The sequence below is a fragment of the Peromyscus leucopus genome, chromosome 8b (assembly GCF_004664715.2).
Source record: "Peromyscus leucopus breed LL Stock chromosome 8b, UCI_PerLeu_2.1, whole genome shotgun sequence".
Lineage (NCBI taxonomy): Eukaryota > Metazoa > Chordata > Mammalia > Rodentia > Cricetidae > Peromyscus > Peromyscus leucopus.
Genome location: NC_051086.1, coordinates 2,259,557 through 2,277,414, shown reverse-complemented (window position 1 = coordinate 2,277,414; position 17,858 = coordinate 2,259,557). Strand labels below are relative to the sequence as shown.

The 17,858-nt window shown below is 52.1% G+C and overlaps 2 protein-coding genes across 5 annotated transcripts; one reads left to right on the top strand and one right to left on the bottom strand.

The window, feature by feature from the left end:
* Nucleotides 1–215: 215 nt before the first annotated feature.
* Nucleotides 216–4,382, top strand: Paqr4 (progestin and adipoQ receptor family member 4). Its single transcript, XM_028853941.2, has 3 exons — nt 216–747; nt 2,224–2,445; nt 2,552–4,382. The coding sequence occupies exons 1-3, from the start codon at nt 582–584 to the stop codon at nt 2,983–2,985; spliced, it is 822 nt and encodes a 273-aa protein (XP_028709774.1). The 5' UTR covers nt 216–581; the 3' UTR covers nt 2,986–4,382.
* On the bottom strand, nt 3,837–14,400 carry Pkmyt1 (protein kinase, membrane associated tyrosine/threonine 1). 4 transcript variants are annotated; one of them, XM_028853943.2, is made up of 8 exons: nt 14,106–14,400; nt 7,727–8,218; nt 6,452–6,945; nt 5,669–5,775; nt 5,362–5,534; nt 5,029–5,186; nt 4,162–4,239; nt 3,837–4,070 (listed from the first exon to the last, which is right to left on the bottom strand). In XM_028853943.2, exons 2-8 carry the CDS (start codon nt 8,075–8,077, stop codon nt 3,959–3,961), a joined length of 1,473 nt encoding a protein of 490 aa, XP_028709776.1. In that variant the 5' UTR covers nt 8,078–8,218; nt 14,106–14,400; the 3' UTR covers nt 3,837–3,958. The 4 variants fall into 4 exon arrangements, with proteins under 4 accessions (XP_028709776.1, XP_037056571.1, XP_037056573.1 ...); XM_037200676.1 differs by lacking the exon at nt 14,106–14,400 and adding an exon at nt 13,654–14,014; XM_037200678.1 differs by lacking the exon at nt 14,106–14,400 and adding an exon at nt 13,662–14,014.
* Nucleotides 14,401–17,858: the final 3,458 nt, after the last annotated feature.

Genomic DNA, 17,858 nt, shown 5'->3' with positions numbered 1-17,858 from the left:
GACGCCAGGTGCCAGGCCACTCCAGTAGAGGAGCCCAACCCAGAACATCGTGTCCCAAGCCAACAGGCACCCCATGCAAAGAAGGCTGGAACCGCATATGTTAAAAAGAGAAGGCCTGGGCGGTCTCGGGGCGGAGCATCCCCGCCCGCAGCGCCTATTGGCCCTTGCAACGTGGACGTCAGGAATCCAGCGCGCGAAACATGGGCAGGGTGGCGGGGGCGAGGAGCCGGGGTGGAGCCTGGCGTCCCCTCCAGCGTCCGGCCGCGCCCGTCCTCAGGGCTGCGGCTAGATGCCCGGCTGCCGCTGCGGCCAACGGGATCTCTCCCTGCGGTGCTCTGCCACGGTGGAACTGGACGCACCGAGCTCCGGCAGCCGGCTCGCCAGCTTCCTTTCCCTTACGGGGGCGTCGAGCTCGCGCGTGCGCAGCGGGTGAGGGACGAGGGCCGGGACCCCCGACTGACTCCACGCAGGACGACCGGACAGCCCGGAGGTGAATCGGGATGAGCTTCTCAGCGCTGCGGCTCCACTGAGGGGGAAGCCTGGGAACAGAGGGTCGCAGGCCGGCCGCAGTGCGTGAGGCCATGGCGTTCCTGTCCGGGCCGCGTCTGCTGGACTGGGCTAGCTCGCCACCGCACCTGCAGTTCAATAAGTTCGTATTGACGGGCTACCGGCCGGCCAGCAGCGGCTCGGGCTGCCTGCGCAGCCTCTTCTACCTGCACAACGAGCTGGGCAACATCTACACACACGGTAGGTGGGCGGCTACCTCCTGCTTCATGCTCCCCGTACTCGTGGCTGCCTTGTCTGTGAGCGCAGCAGCCCCCCAGCCTAAGTCCTAGGCTGCCCCTGCCCTGGTTGGGTCAGGCGCCGCGGTGACAAAGCTGCCATTGTCCCAAGCTTCGTTGCCAGCTTCTGCTATTCCAGCAGTGCCCCAAGGCAGGAGAGGGAAGCAGAGTGGGAGCCAGCTTAATCCCGTTGAGCTCTAGGGGTAAGAATCCTAGTATCCCCTTGGTAATCCTGCGCCCTGGGCACCCTCCCCCTCCGGCGCTCGTCCTGGAGATGGGCGTTCACTGGCTAGGAGGAGTCAGAAAGAAGAAGACCGCCCCTGCCTTGCCCAAGCCCCTCCTCAGTAGCCTAGTGTCCCCACCACCACAGCAGTACCGTGGGGCTCCGCCTGGTGGCCCATCCCCCCCCCCTCTTGCGGCCCCTAGAGCTCTGCTGACACAGCCCTAGCCTGTCCTTGAGCTGCCCCAGCTGGGAGAGGGGACCAGGGCCAGCTAGGTTTAGACTTGTGCTTTTCTCTAAAGGAGAATGAGAAGGCTATTGTTTTGTCAGAACCCCATGAAGAGTGGGGTTGATGCCTGCATTTGTCCTCTATTAGAGCAATTTCAACTGCCCATAGGGAAGGATGGGAATCTCCAAGAAAGGGCAGCACCAGAAGGAACAGAGCTCCTGAAAACACCCCCAGTGGAGATAGGATAAGCTTCTTTCAGTCCCTTCTTTTCGTTCTGCCCTTTCCTGGCCTTCTTCCTTTATGGAAAACAAAAAGACCCAAAGCCAACATTTGATAATGTTAAGTAACCCTGAGTCTAGTATGTCCCTCCTGTCCTAATCAGAACTCAGGCTGAGGTCATGCTTCTCCAGGCTTCTGCAGACACTCCAGGACAGACAGGCAGACCTGGTCTGGCCTCCTGTGTGGCAAAGAGGAGCTGTGGCTTTAGCATCAGTCAGGATAGCTCAGGAGTTAGTCTGTCCTGGTTCACCATCCTCTATCCTTTGCCTAGCTGCTGGGCTCTGCTGGGACAGGCTTACTCCTGCAAAGTGGCTCATTGTCTCTACTTCTAGACCCGCAGTGATCCCTGACAGTAACACTTGTGAAAGTTTGAGACCCACAGACCCGCTTGTGTGTGGGCTGCCAGCAACACTGAACTAACTCTGCCTGCTCTATCTTTCTTGTGTTTTTGATAGTCAGGTCACTTTAATTTTTTTTTTTTTATGTATTAACTTAGTGCATGTGTGAGTGGGTGGGTGTACATTTGCCAAGGCATGTGGAAGTGAGAAGACAACTTGTGAGAATTGATTCTCTTCGACCGTGTGGAATCCAGGATCAAACTGTCAGGCTTAGCAGCCTTTCCTCTGAGTTATCTTCCTGGCTCCAATTGATACCTCTTGGATGTGTTCCTTTATGCTGAGTGTGTCTGATGGGTAACTCTCCTTCCCTTCTAGGGCTAGCCCTGCTGGGCTTCCTGGTGCTGGTGCCAATGACCATGCCCTGGGGTCAGCTGGGCAAGGATGGCTGGCTGGGAGGTACACACTGTGTGGCCTGCCTGGCGCCCCCCGCGGCTTCTGTGCTCTATCACCTCTTCATGTGCCACCAAGGAGGCAGTCCTGTGTACACCCGGCTCCTTGCCCTGGATATGTGTGGAGTCTGCCTTGTCAACACTCTTGGTGAGCCAAGGCCCCAGAAAGGTGGAGGCAAGGGCTAAACCCTGGGTAGGGAGAACCAGCTAGCTTGGACTGATCTTTTTTTCCTCTGCTCTCTCTCTCTCTGCAGGAGCCCTGCCCATCATCCACTGCACTCTGGCTTGCAGACCCTGGCTTCGTCCAGCTGCCCTGATGGGTTACACCGCACTGTCAGGTGTGGCTGGCTGGAGAGCCCTCACTGCCCCCTCCACCAGTGCCCGGCTTCGAGCCTTTGGTTGGCAAGCTGGGGCCCGCCTGCTGGTGTTTGGGGCCCGTGGAGTAGGGCTGGGCTCAGGGGCTCCAGGCTCCCTGCCCTGCTACCTGCGCATGGATGCATTGGCACTGCTTGGAGGGCTGGTGAATGTGGCACGTCTGCCAGAGCGTTGGGGGCCTGGCCGCTTTGACTACTGGGGCAACTCCCACCAGATCATGCACCTACTCAGCGTAGGTTCCATTCTCCAGCTCCATGCTGGTGTTGTACCTGACCTGCTCTGGGCTGCTCGCCACTCCTGTCCCCCAGACTGAGCTGTCTCCTAGCTGCCAAACCAGCCTGCCCACAGCTTCCTGAGACAAATAACACCACCTTCCCTCCTTTGCTGGTCTGCAAGGGGCTGGTTCCCTGGAAGAACCAGCACATGGGACTTCCTGTCTGGGAGAACGCTCTTCATTCTTCCCTGTGGATTAACTACTTCTTGCACTCAGGCCTTCAAATTCCAGCTACCCCTCTCCCTGCCAACTTCCCTCCAGGGTACTGTCAGCTAGAAGGAAATCATTCTTTGAGCTTCAATTTACCCTGTTTGACCTGTGAGAGTCTCTGAATTCATGTCTGAGAATTGAGTCCTGCCAACGTACCAAGCCTCCAGCCCAGAACCACTACCTGTATCTTGCCACTCCCAGAAGACACCTCCTGGATTCTTGAACTAGTCTCTCTGCCCCGCTTCCTGACCTCCATCTTTCTGCCCTGCATGCCAAACCTCTCAGTAGCCAGAATTCTACCGTTCCTGTCATTCCTGAAGTCAGGACTCACGGCAGTGGGACCAGGCCCTTCTCTCAGGACCAAGTGGGCACTGGTCCTGCTTGTATCATCTGGCCAAGAGACATGAGAGGAGCTGCTGCTCTCCCTAAGCAACAGGCACAGATGTGGAATGGTGGCTTTGGATTCAGGCTCCTCTGGACCAAGGACTCACCTTCAGTGCCATGGTCTGTCTGATTGATCTGCCCATCAGAGACATGTCTGCTCAGGAAATCTCTATACAGTGTGTGGCTTTAGCCTGCTGGCCAAAGGCCACACTCTAGCAGAGTATGGCCTCATGGCCAGATCATCCCAGAGGCCTAAGACCTTAGGCAATATCAATAAAGGGACAAGAAGCGCTATGTTGCCACATGAGCAACCTTGGGTGCTCCCAAGATTCATTACTTTTTATTAGATACAGAAGTTTCCAGGGGAGAGGTAGGAAGAGGGTCAGAGGTTTAAAAGCACCAAGACTGGGCCTATGGCTCAGGCTGGGTCTAGTGAGTCCTCAAATAGGCTGAGGAGGTTCCGTGGCTCAAAGGTAGGGCAGGGACCTCTAGGAGGCTCCGAGTCCATGTCAGTTAGGTCCAGGGCATCCCTTGGGGAGGAAAGAAAAAGGAACGAGACTCTGGATCCCAAAGCCGACTGTGCCCAGCAGCCCGAGGTCCTGGGCTTGCTCACCTCCTCACCTTGGTGTGTACCTGCCTCGAGGGGTAGAGGTTCTCCTAGTGATCCGGGACAAGATGGTCTCTGGGGAGAGCGAGGGACTACAAAGAGAGGACAGGACAAACAGGGTGTTGAGGGGTGAGAAGGGTTAGGACCAAACCAGCTCTGATCCTGCTTGGTTGCAGGCCCCTGCTTGGTGAAGGTAGGCCATGACTAAAACAATAAACACACAGTGATAACTCAAGTCTTCCTGTCTGACCATGTCAGGGGCATCTCTGTCCCTCTTCACATTCATCTGAGCTGGAAGTCAAGTTTTGGTAAATGAGGCTTTTCTAGCATTTTGCTGTTACAGAGACCCTTCAAAGTGAGGGAAATCCTACTTAAAGGGAGGGATCCTGAGAGTGTGGTTCTTTCTTGGAGCAATTTCTTAATTACACTTTCCCTTGGCTAGCAGACACCTGGGACAAAGGGAATCCTCTCAGGACAGGGACTTACCCACCCAGGGAAGGACAGCACTTTGTCCCTGAATAGGGACAACCTCTACAGAGGTGGGGGCTATAATCCTGCACTAATGACTGGCAAAGCTGTGCGGGACGTCATAATTGCCCACACAGACCATGAGCCACATCCACACAGCCAGTCCTCGTCCCCTGGGTGTGACAGAGGCCCATCTATCCTCCTCTCCATGGGGCCTGACGCCTGCCATGTGGCACTGGCCACGTGATACACACACACACACACACACACACACACACACGCACGCACGCACGCACGCACGCGCGCACACACACACGTCCTAGACCCTCACCCACCCTATGCTGTCACTGACCACATGATGCACACACACACACACACACACACACACACACACGTCCTAGACCCTCACCCACCCTATGCTGTCGTCATCCCAGCTGCTGGAGAGGCTGCTGTCCAGGAGGGGGCTGCAAGGTGGAGAGCCAGGCGGCGTGGCTGGTGGGCCCGGAGGCTGCAGCCAGCTGGCAGGATGAGCCAGACCATGCCAGAGCCAGCATAGCAGAGTGATCAGTGCCTGAGGGGAAAGGGGGCCTCAGAATTCAAGCCTGTGACAAAAATCACAGCACTTGGAGGCTGAGGTAGGAAGACATGAGAACAAGCACAACCCTGTCTATATAGTACATTCAGACTAGGTAGGTCCCCTGGGCAAGGAACAGTTGGAGTAGACCACCACCACCACAGAGGCTTACCTGCCACAGGGCCCAACCTCGACTCAGAGCTTCTGCAGCCATATACCACAGAACATTCCAGGGACGTGGCTGCCTCAGCATGGGCAGGGCCAGCAGGGCCTTAGCTGTGGCTCGAAGCTGGGGGTCAGGCTCCAACATCATTGTGAGGACAGAACGCAGCTCAGAAGACAGACCTGCCCGTGAGGCAGTCATGCACGTCAGGAGCCAGGGTGTGTATTGGCTGACCCTCAGCTCAGTGGTGCCCCTGCTACTGGCCACCCTTACCAGAGAAGCTGAGAGCAGCTGCCTCTCCTGAGCCCCCACTCACCAGCAGTGAACTCGGGGGGCAAGTATCCCTGGCGCAGCTGCTGCCAGCCCTCCCCACCATGGGGCAGCTCCATGTTGCAGGCCACTTCCAAGATGGTGAGACCCAGACTAGGAAGGACAGGGCACCAAGAAAAAGAGAGGCAAAGTCCACTTTGTGACACAGATCCCAGTCCTAGGCAGCATCTTGGTAGGAAAGGGCTGCTCTCTTCCCCCATAAACCATGAAGTTGGCGGGAGAGGGGCAAGGAGCTTTGAGGAGGCTGGTGAGCACCAAGATGGAGGCCTCACTGTGAAGCAGAGACCCCCCACTTAAGCATGTTGCAGTGGAGGTCCGTCAGAACCTCACTGGCATGTAAATTACTTTCATGATGATTAGGGTTGGCATCATCATTCTGTGGGAATAACAAGAATACAACCGAGGCAAGGCAGTAGGGGCCAGTGTGGACTCAGAAGCCTGGGCCTGCATATAGTTCCAGATGCTAACTGTGGACTTGACAAGTTCCTCAACCTCATTGCACCCTACTCTCCCTGTGATGGAGCCTAACCAGAGTGCTGCTAGTCAAGGAGATGGCTAGCCTACAGCGTAAGGGGGCCTCTAGAGAGTTTGCTGCTTACTCTGGAGACCCCTCAGCTAGTGGGCAGGGCAACACCTCCCAGGCCTGAAAGCCCTCCTCCCCTAGTACCAGGAAAGAGCTCTTCCTTGGGCGGTCCCTCCCTTTCTGCTGATCAGTCCCCAATAAGAGCCTCTTACAGCCCTTCACGACCTCTCCACATCCCAGCCTCACCTGAACACGTCTGCGGCTGTCCCGTAGGAGCCTTGCAGCAGTTCTGGGGCCATGTAGCGAGGGTCGCCCTCCTGAGCCTCACCAGCGCCAGTTGAACCCAGATCCACCAGGAGTCCAAAGTCACCCAGCTTGCAGCGGCCCCGGGGCCCCAAGAAGATGTTGGCAGGCTTGACATCAAGGTGAACTAGGCCTTGACTATGTAGGTGGTCCAGAGCCAGAAGAGTGTCCCGCAAGTAGCCCCAGACCTGGGCCTCAGGCAGGCTGGCCCCCCAGGCTTCACAGTGTTGCTGCAGGCTGGGCCCACAGAGCTCTGTCTGCAGGTATAGGATGCCGCCCTCCTCCCAGGCCTGCTCCAGTCTCACGCAGTGTGGGTGCTGCCCCACCTTCTCATGGCCGCCTACCTCAGCCAGCTTGCGAGTCCGGTCTTTGGGGCCTCGGAATGGTGACATGGAGCGCTTAACAGCATAGAGTCGGCCATCTTCCTTGGAGCGCACCTGGAAGGGAGGTGTTACCCAGAGGCAGGATGGGAGACAATCAGAGAATGCTGGTTGTTAAGATTTCACCATGCAGGGGAATACATGTCGGTCTTCGACCTCTGAATGCAATGATAATGAACTGGACACATGTCCACTGCAAGAGAATGCACTGGAGACCCAGCAACGGAGATGAGGCAGACTATGTCCTCTGACCAGGGCCCAGTGCTAAGAGAAAGATTTAGTCCCCAACAACAAGGGCAGTATGCTCCGCTGTGCCCAAGCTTTCCTCCAGAGAGGAGAGATGATCCAAGAGCCTGTGCTGTTTGTATTTTAAATAAAATTGCTTTCAAATAGTGTTTGTGTAAAGGAAAGCTACTGTTTAGAAGACATATAAATGATTGAAAAGTTAATACCATATTTAAAAAAAACCCAAAATTATGATGGGAAGGGGTACAGCTTTTGAGTCTGCTAAGCTAGGGAAAAAGATAGGCATTGGGGTCAGTTCCAGGCCAGACAGAACCAGTCATGGATCTCAGCACAGCCATCTCCAAGCAGAGGAGTGGCAACAGAGATCTGCTGCAGGCTGTGCCAGGATCTGAACAAGGTGCCAGTGTGTGTGAGGCATGCGATCAAGGTGCTTGACCTGGGGGTGGGGAGTGGGAGGTGGGGGTGGGGAGGTAGCTGCAAGCCCTAGAGAGGCAAGCTGTCAAAAAATAAAGGGCAGGAGGATACCTAGGACACTATCCCACCAAGACGAAGAGGTTCCCCAGAGGAGCCTAGGAAACCACCCTTCATTTACCTTGAAGACCTCTCCGTAGGAGCCATGACCTAGACGGCTAAGCCTCTGGAAGTTCTGCTGAAAGAAGGACTCTGGCCGGCTTGGGTCATATCCAGGACTCTGCAGGGTCTCTGAGGTCTCACCCAGGAATGACACCCTCCGGGGCTGGGGCTGGTGCCAGCCTGGAGTCCGAGGAGGGAAGAGGCGGCTGACAGGGATGCTGCCCTTGGCAGGGGGCCGCGGTGGAAGGCTCCGGCTGAGGCCCCCGGGCCTTTTGAGGGAGAAACCAGGCTCTGCATGTCGGAAGTAGGCTGGAACTGGGATGGGGGTACCACTTAGGGGCGGTGGGGTGCCCTCAGTGGGCATGGACATGACCAATGCTAGAGGATCAGAGCACAGAGCTATGTGTCCGTCCACTCAAACAGTGCTTGGTTCTGTGGCCCACAAGCCAGCCACTCCTTTGCCACACACACGTTCTACTTTCCACATGAAGGTTGTGTGGGCCACAAGTACCTGCAGAGAAGGAGAACAGGCCATCACACACCTACACACTGTGCCATCTCTAGCTTGGAGGTGACATAAATATGATGTCAGGACCATAAGCCTTTATCTCCGAGGGCCTCATATCCAGCAGAGGAATTATAAGCCAGGCAGCTCTAGAGTTGCCCATTCAGTCTTCTCTGCACTCTCCCAAGGTCCTGAGATGGGGAAATCATGCCATCCCTCATCACCAGTTCCACAGTAAAAACTTGTGAGTTCCAAAACTTGACTCTCTTCTAGAATATGTACATAAAATGAGGAGACCTGTGGACTTTCCCCAGAAACAGATAGACTAGATGAAAACTTATACAACCATCTTAGTCTCCGGAAGTGATACTAAGACAGAGAAAATGAAATAGTTACAGAAGAAAATCTAGCAAATCTTGGTACCAGCGTGGAGACCGAGTAGCCCTGCAAGTCTCCAGCACTGTGGGCGCATGTCCAGAGGGGGCTCCTGCCGCCTCACCTCCCTGCAGAGCTTCACCTCCCCGTCAAAGTTAAAGTGTCCGCCCTGGAAGAGCAGGTCCTCAGCATTACTCAGTCTCCCACCAACTCCACAGGGCAGAGGCTGGATTCTGTCGAGTAACAGACTAACCAGGGGCTTTCTGAGGTTCTACGTCAGGCCCAGCAGGCTGAGAAGCCCATGGTCTCAGCCCCAGCTCATTCACAGGAAGGGAGCTCCGCACTGGAAGAGGCAAACAGAGAATCTCAGAGACCTCTGTCCTGTCTCAGCACCCTGCTCCTTAGGCAACAGGGCCAGGCAGGGGAAGTGCACCACTGTCCACAGCACAGCTCAGAGAGACTGCCCAGGGGTAGAGGCGGGCTGTAAAATAGAGCCCTAAGGCTGCCCCAGGAAAACTTGTTGGGAAACAGGGTGCAGTTCATACCTGACAATGCTGTCATAAGGAGTGGGGCTGGCACAATGACTGTCACCTATAATCACAGCACTTGGGAGGCAGAGGCAAGAGAATAAGGAATCCAAAGGCTATCCTTGGCTACATATAGAATTCAAGGCCAGCATGAGCTACATGAGACCCTTGCTCAAAAAGGGGGGTGGTCTTAAAGATGACTCAGCAGGTAAAGTGCCTGCCTTTCAAGCCTGACAACCTCAGTTCAAGACCCAGAACCTACATAAAGGCGGAAGGCGAGAACAATCCCACAAAGTTGTCCTCTGACCACCACATACACGTCACGGCACACTCCACCCTGACAACAGTAAATATTTTTAGTGAATGAAAACTTTATGCCTTAGTTGTTGGGGTTGGGCATGGTACTATATCCCTGTAATTCTAGCCTAGGGAGACTGAGGCAAGAGGTTCACAAAATTGAGGTCGGCCTGGGCCACATATTCAGATCTTGTCTCAAAACAAAGAAAGAAGGGGTTAGAGAGATAGTTTAGCTCTTAAGTGATTGACAGCTCTTCCAGAGGACCTAAGTTTAATTCCCAGGACCCACATGGCTGCCTGTAACTCCACTTCCAGGGGAATCTGACACCCTCTTTTGGCCTCCATGGGCACTGCCCACATGTAGAACATAGACATACATTCAGGCAAAGCCATACACATAAAATAAGTAAACCCATACACATAATATCAAAAGTTATTTTTAAAAAACTAGGAAGAAACGCTGGGCATGATGGTGTATGCCTTTAATCCCAGCACTCAGGAGACAGAGAATCTCTATGAGTTTGAGACCAACCTAGTCTACAGAGAGAGAGAGATCCAGGCCAGCCAGGGCTACATATATAGTGAGATCCTGTCTCAAGAAAAGAAAAAAAGGGCTGGAGAGATGGCTCAGAGGTTAAGAGCACTGATTGATCTTCCAGAGGTCCTGAGTTCAATTCCCAGCAACCACATGGTGGCTCACAACCATCTGTAATGAGATCTGGTGCCCTCTTCTGGCATGTAGGTGTACATGTAAGCAGAACACTGTATGCATAATAAATAAACCTTTAAAAAAAAAAAAAGGAAAGAGAGAGGAAGAAGTATAGCTCAACTGATGGTAGAATACCTCCCTGGCATGTGCTAGGCTTTGATCCCTCTACCAAAACCAAAACAGACACATGTTTTAGGAGCACCCTTAGTACCCATAAATAGCACTAGGAAAACCAGGAATGTTAAATACACAGGGCTGTCCTTTCAAAGAAAAAAGATATATTAACCTCTTCTGCCCAGAAGGCTGGGAATGGAGGTGGCTAATAGCCTAGGTAACCCCATGCTATCTATACAGATAGGCCATACCTGGCTCCCCCAAGCTCCCATGAGCAGGTCCAGAGGTGGCTAATAGCCCAGATGACCTCTACACTATCTGTATGACGGCAACCAGGTCCTCCTCTAGGCCTTAAGATAACACAAGTAGACTATCAACAGAACTGAGAAGAGTTTTGATCTAATTATGCTTGTGCACAGGGGATTGTGTTACAGCAGGAAACATTTCCCCAAATTGTACCGTACTTAAATATGCCTACAGTAAACTGCCCAGTATCAGACTCTAGAAGTTTGAACCAACACCAGCTACTGAGTGGGATTTCCCCCTTGTCTCACACAGATTAACCCTTTGCAGGTCCTGGTGGTCGCAGAGGCCCCTGAACACATGCATATACAAACAACTAAAGACCTAAATAAAAAGGAAAACATGTTCATGGCAATGGTCTTAAAGTTGTAGACTGGGCATAGTTCATGGTACAGTGTTTGCCTAAAGCACTATACCTTCAGAGACCTTCAGCTCAGCCTTTCTCTAGCACAGAGAGCAAACCCCTGTCCAACCTCTCCAAATTCATCTGCAGATTCAGTACAATCCCTGTCAGAAACCCATCTGGCTTCCTTAACAATGAGCATGCTAGGTGGTAGTGGTGCACGCCTTTAATCCTAGCACCCCAGGAGGCAGAGTCAGGCAGATCTCTGTGAGTTCAGAGGACAGCCTGGAAAGAGCTGATTCTATAATTCATGTGGATGTTCAGACCCCACCCCCAAGTCAAACTCTCATATAAGACTAAACTTAGAAGAGTTTTACTTCCAGATTTTTAAAGTCTTTAAATCCATAGTAATTGAAACAGCTTATTCACAAACAGACGAAGGAGACAGAACTAAGGGTTTTGAAATTTACGGCTTGCTCATTCTTTCTTTGAAGCTGGGCATAGTGGTGCACACCTTTAACCCCAGCACTCAGGACACTAAGGAAGGAAGATCTCTGTGAGTTTGAGGCCAGCCTGGTCTACATACCAAGTTCCAGGACAGATATAAGAGTGACCCTGTCTCAAAAAAAAAATTTCTCCCCTTTGTCTTGTTTTTTCTAAGACAGGGACTCATTATGTAGTCCAAGCTACCTTTGAACAGACTCCTGCCTCAGTATCCAGAGAGCTGGAATTATTTATTTTCAAAAAGAGTGCCAAACAACCCAATAGGAAAGAAGTCTTTTCAACAAATAATAGAGACAACTGGGTAACTTCATGAAAAAGTAATTTAAGAAAAAAAATTGACTTCATCTATTCTTCTCAGTATATATATATATATATATATATATATATATTTTAAAGATTTATTATGTATACAGTGTTCTGCCTGCATGTTTGCCTGCAGGTCAGAAGAGGGCACCAGATCTCATTACAGATGGCTGTGAGCCACTGTGTGGTTGCTGAGAATTGAATTCAGAACCTCTGGAAGAATCACCAGTGTTCTTAACCGATGAGCCATCTCTCCAGCCCCATCAGTGTTTATATTTATAATTTTATTTTGTTTTGAGAAAAGTCTATGAAGTCCAGACTGACCTTGAACTTGTAGCAATCCTCCTGCCTCAGACTTCCAAGTGCTGGAATTACAGACATGAGTCACCACAGCTGACATTCATTGACAAAAATATTAGCGTTTGATCTTGGAATGGATGCTGCAGACTCACTAGTGGTCTTACACATATATGCTTTCTTACTATGCCTTTTAAAAAGCTATTATTACATTTATGGTATTAGGGATTAAGCCAAAAGCCTAGCATTCTACCACAGCTACATCCTCACCCCTACATCTGTACTTTCTAAATATGAGACAATATTACCTTTCTAAATCTGAGGTTTATTTTTTTTTGTTTTTTGAGACAGGGTCCCTAGTTTAGGCTGTTTTCGAATTTGCTGTGCAGCCAAGGACAACCGTGAGCCCCGACCACTGTCTCCAGAGTGCTAAGATCATAGGCGTGTACTCTACACTCAGTTTATGGAGTGCTGGGTATCAAGCTCAGGCATCATTCATGTTAGGTAAATGGTATACCAACAGAGTTAATATAGCCCCAGGCCCTAAATCTGGGATATTTTGAATTACGAAGAGCACCTAGCATCAGGAATTTGTGGTATTGAAATTATTCACTGGCCTACAAAAAGCTGAAGGATTTAAGACTGGTGTCTGGCATAAATGCTAACTGTTATCATAACCGGTGCTTTAGATAGTAGTTGAAATGACTCACGTACAGTGTACCATGGTGTCAGTAACTGTGTGCCTGTTGGGGCAGAGGGGAGCATCAAGTTGCTACAATGTTATAATTGAGAGCAAAAAAAAAATGAAAGCGAAAGAAAGAGTCCATTGGGGGAAACACATGTATCAAAATTTGCCACACCTATCTGAGAGTGGTGGCTAGATCAAATCACTTGGTTAGCCAAGTGAGGTTAGAGACTTAATTAAGCTGCTTGGCTGGAAGGCTCTCTTGTTATGGCTCTAATTACTTTAAGAATCCCATCCCAGAGATGGCATGCGCTTAGTGATAGAGTGCCGGCCTACCACTCAGGTCCCTACCCCAAAAGGAAAAAGGTCTTGGAGGAATCAGATTGTCAGACTGTCAGGATCCATGATCATGCTGGTTAAACATACATCCTTGAGGGCTGGAGAGATGGCCCAGCGGTTAAGAGTACTTGCTGCCCTTCCAGAGGACCCAGGATTGATTCCCAGCACACACCTGACACCCTTTTCTGGCTTATGTGAACACCAGGCACGAACGTGGTGCACATACACACGTGCAGACAAAATACCTATACATATAAAAAATAACAAAAAGAAACACTTTTTTGGGGGACGGGGGTTCGAGACAGGGGATCTCTGTGTAGTTTTGGTGCCTGTCCTGGATCTCGCTCTACAGACCAGGCTGACCTCAAGCTCTGCGCCACCGCCGGCCCGGCCTTTTCTCTTTTTTTTTTTTTAAAGGAAGAAGAAATACAGTCTCCATGCCTAGCATCGGGGAACCCATCACCTTCTGTCGTCAGCCAGGAATCCCGGCCCCTCTCGATGTCATTTACGTTTTAACACCTCGGGCCTGGTCAAACAGCCTTTATGGGGTGAGACGGGCTGGCAGTGGAGTCCTGGCTGAGTCCAGAGTGTCCCGGAGCCACTGATCAACCAGGGTGAGCTCCGCGTTAACAGGGGCCTCCTCACCCTCTCACCGGGCTGGACACATCTGTTGATCACCGTCTAGCGCTAGACTGTGAGTTCCTCCGGGGTAGGGCTGCTGCTGAATGCGCTCCGTCAATCCGCAATTGACAAACAATTGCGTAGACCGGCTGTCACCCGGAAGGGGCTCTTCCCAGAGAGGCGAGGAAGAAGAGAGGCAGTGATGGAAAGGGGGCTCCCAGTGGAGAGGGACAGGGAGTCACCCAGAGCGGCCCGCGGGAGTAGGCGGGGCGTGGGCGACAACGCGGACCCGGAGTCACCCGAGGGCCAGGCGGCCCGTGACGGACAGGGAGGGGTGGGGCTGCTGCAGAGGGGCGCCGGGCCACTGAGGGAGGAGGCCGAGGGCCGTCTCGGGGCGCAGCGCGGCGGGGGCGCGGGGCAGGGCGCCGGGCGGAAGAGCGGCGCGGCCCGGAGCCCTCACCCGGGTGTGGGCTCACCTGGGGCGGCTGGGCGGGCGGGGCGCGGCGCGGCGCGGCGCAGCAGCGCGGTCCCAGGTTCCGGGTCGGCGGAGGCCGCTGAGGGCCTCACAGGGGCCAGGCAGGCCGGGGTCGGGCAGCGGCGCCCCTGGACACCGGGACGAAGCACTCTCTGCGAAGGGGAACGGCCCGTGAACGCGCGCGGAGCCAGCTCGCGCCAAAAATTCCAAACCGGCCTCGAGGCCCCGCCCAGGCTCTCCTGTGGCCCCGCCCCCGCCCGGCGCAGCCCGTCCGGCTCCCGCATGGGCTCCGCCTCGCGTCCTGCGTGCGCACCGGGGCCTCCCCGCCCCCGAAGCCGAGCCGAGCGCTCTCAGTGCGCAGGCGCACCTCCCTATTGGTGAATGGGGAGCTAAATTCTTAGTCCTGGACGCCAGGTGGGAGCGATCCTCAGGATTCCGAGGACTTTTGTCGGCCTCCAGACTTTGGTTCCCACACTCGCTACCCTCTCTGGGCTGCCTTAATTCTCGAGTCCATAAAAGGACAGGCAGGGCCCTGCACCCAAGTGACGTTTCCTCCGGAAGTGAGTGTTACACATCATCTTACACATTCGGACGCTGATCTTTATCACGATAGTAGAGCGATGGGGAGCGCCTCTTCCAAGAAGCTAGAGCCTCCTTGTGCACAAGCTTTCCTTTGGAGAGGAGAGGTGATCCAAGTGCCTGTGCTGCCTGTATTTTAAATAAAGTTGCCTTCAAATAATGTTTGTGTAAAGGAAAGCTATTATTTCAGAAGACATATAATTGAAAAAGTAATACCATATTAAACAAAACGAAGCCGGGCGGTGGTGGCGCATGCCTTTAACCCCAGCACTTGCACTCGGGAGGCAGAGCCAGGCAGATCTCTGTGAGTTCGAGGCCAACCTGGGCTACCAAGTGAGTTCCAGGAAAGGCGCAAAGCTACACAGAGAAACCCTGTCTCGAAAAAAACCAAAAAAAAAAAAAAAAGAAAAGAAAAGAAAAAGAAACCAAAAACAAAACAAAACAAATACCATATTAAAGAAAACAAAATTATAATGAGTCTAAGGAAGAAGGTAGGCATTGGGGTCAGCTCCAGACCAGACAGAAGCAGTCATGGATCCTGGCACAGCCATCTCCAAGCTTCGGATCGTCACCTCTCTTGTAAAAGTGAGCCAATGAACCTAGGATGATTCCTTGAAAGTGGTTAGCAGAAAGTCTGCGCAGAACAAACGTGGCGTGGAGCTTGCTTCTTCGCAAAGGGGACCTTTATTTAATCGAGAAGTGAGAAATCTAGGCCCAGACCAAACACAGCTGTGGCTATAAAGACCAAGCGCGGGGGCGGGGGGGGGGCATTCCACCTCCAAACCATTTCCCTTTGGTTTAGCGTCTCTGAGAGCCAGGGCACCTGTGACTCAGACTAGTCCTCCTTGAGGACCCCAGACAGGTCCCTCTCCAACTGGCCCCACCCACTTTCAACTGTCCAGTCCTCAAAGTTTAATTTATAATGATTGAAACAAACCACCACAACAAAACCCCAATGCAATGGCACATGCCTATACCCCAAGCTCAGAGGCAGCTGGGGCAAAAAGATGTGAACCCAGAATTTGGAAGCCAGTTGGGCACTATAACAAGACCCTATCTCAAAATCAATCAACCAGTCAAACAAACAAATGAAAGTTAGGCATAGTGGTGGAGATCTGTAATCTCAGCACTGGGGGTCTGGGGAGAACGAGAACGAGGGAGGAGGATCTCTGAGTTTGAGGCCACCCTGGTCTATATCAGAAGTTTCAGGCCAGCCAAGGCTACATAACAAGATCCTGTCTCAAAGGAGGGGAAGTAGTTTTAGCAACTTGAACCCTGTCTTTTGAGGGAAATGGGGAAGGAAGTAAAATAACTAGGCTGTCAGCTCAGTCATAGACTTCATGCCTAGCATGTGTGAAACCCTAGGTTCAATCCTCAGCATTTTCGGGATAAGTAAAAACATTTCATTTCAGCAGCATACTTCAAGGAACATCTCACTCTGTAGAGAAAGGCTGCACTACACATGCAATAAACACGAATTAGTAGAAGTTGCAGGTAAGTATACAGATGCTGTGTCAGGGAAATAAAGGCTGTAGTACTGCTCTGCCAGTCTCCACATGTGCAAAATAAATAGCTCCTCCCTCCTTGCAGAAATGATCACTAGCTGAGAAAATACATGTGAACTGCTTTGGTTGTAGGAGATGCTGACCATAGAGGTCAGCCCTTTCCTGTCCAGGTTCATGGTCTCATTGCTAAAAAAGAAAAAAAAAATGTATGAACAGAAGCAGCAGGCCAGCAAGTCAAAGCTTGGCTTAGGAAGTGAAGATATGCACGAAGTAGCAGCAGAGGACCACCCTGGGAATGGTTGGTTTGGCACTTTTTATGGGTTAGATGGTGGAGCCTCTAGTGTAGTGGTTCTCAACCTGTGGGTCATGACCCTTCTGGGGAATCTAACAACCTTTTCACAGGGGCCACCTAAGACCATCAGAAAACACAGATATGTACATTATGACTCACAATGGCAGCAAATTTTCAGTTTTGAAGTAGGAGTGAAAATAATTTTATGGTTGGGGGTCACCACAACATGAGGAACTATATTAAAGAGTCACAGCATTAGGAAGGTTGAGAACCACTGCTCCAGTGGAAGAGACTTCTCTCTCCTTGATACAACATCAAACATGGGTTGCATCAGTCAAGACCATAAGCAGAGCTGTTTAAGTCAGGAGTCACACTTTGGGGGCACAGACAGAGGCATATTCCCAAAGAGATCAAAACCAGGACTCTTAGCTGGACAAGGTGGTGCATGCCTTTAATCCCAGCATTCAGAGGCAGAGACAAGTCAGTCTCTCAGAGTTCAGGGCCAGACTAGTTTACATCGCAAATTTCAGGCCAGCCAAGATTAAATATGAGACCTTGTCTCAACAACAACCAAAACACCAGAAACAAAACACCAGGACTCTTGCACTGGACGCCTCCAAACCTGGACCAGGTGCTAGAGACCACAAGCCTCCCCCCCACATCCAAGACACCTAGTGCGACACTTCATTACAACAGTACCACAGAGCTGCACACACCTCCCAGACTCTGAGGAAGATTCCCTCACTCAGATGGGATCACAAACGGAACTGAAGACAAGAAAGGGGAGGAGAAAATGATAGTCTCAGATGGAATCCTGGAGATCCTAAGGAAACCCTGATGGACTCTTCTGAGAACTGTCTACGTTCTGTTTCAGTTGCACAGTGTTTGAGTATTTGTTAAGTTGTATAATTCTGTCTCGTGTATGCTTCTCTGTGTATATCATATTTCACAGTTGCAGAAATTCTAATAGTTGGCAGGTGGGTGAGAGAAGAGGTTAACAGAGGTCAGCTTTGCCCATTTGTGAGTGCCTGGGTAATGTCTGGGAAGGTGTCCCAAAGGCAGCCGAGGAAAGTCGGAAGCTCAGATGTGGCCGACACAGGGCGGAAGGGGCAGCTGAGCAGCAGCAGTGCAGCTGTTGGTGAGGGAGATGTCTGCCCACAGGCGCCTGGCTGTGCCTCCAGCTGTCCTCTCGAATTCCCGCCCTCACAGGTGCTGCTGCCGGGGGTCAAACAACTGCCAGGGAATCCTCTGATGCAGGCTGCCATTTTAGGTGACGAGTGTCCTGGGCATCAGTCCTGCGCTTCCAGCGTCCCAGCTACCTCCTAGACCCCTGCCATAACCCCTCTAGTTGCTTTTCTAGTTAGATCCGGGCCACATC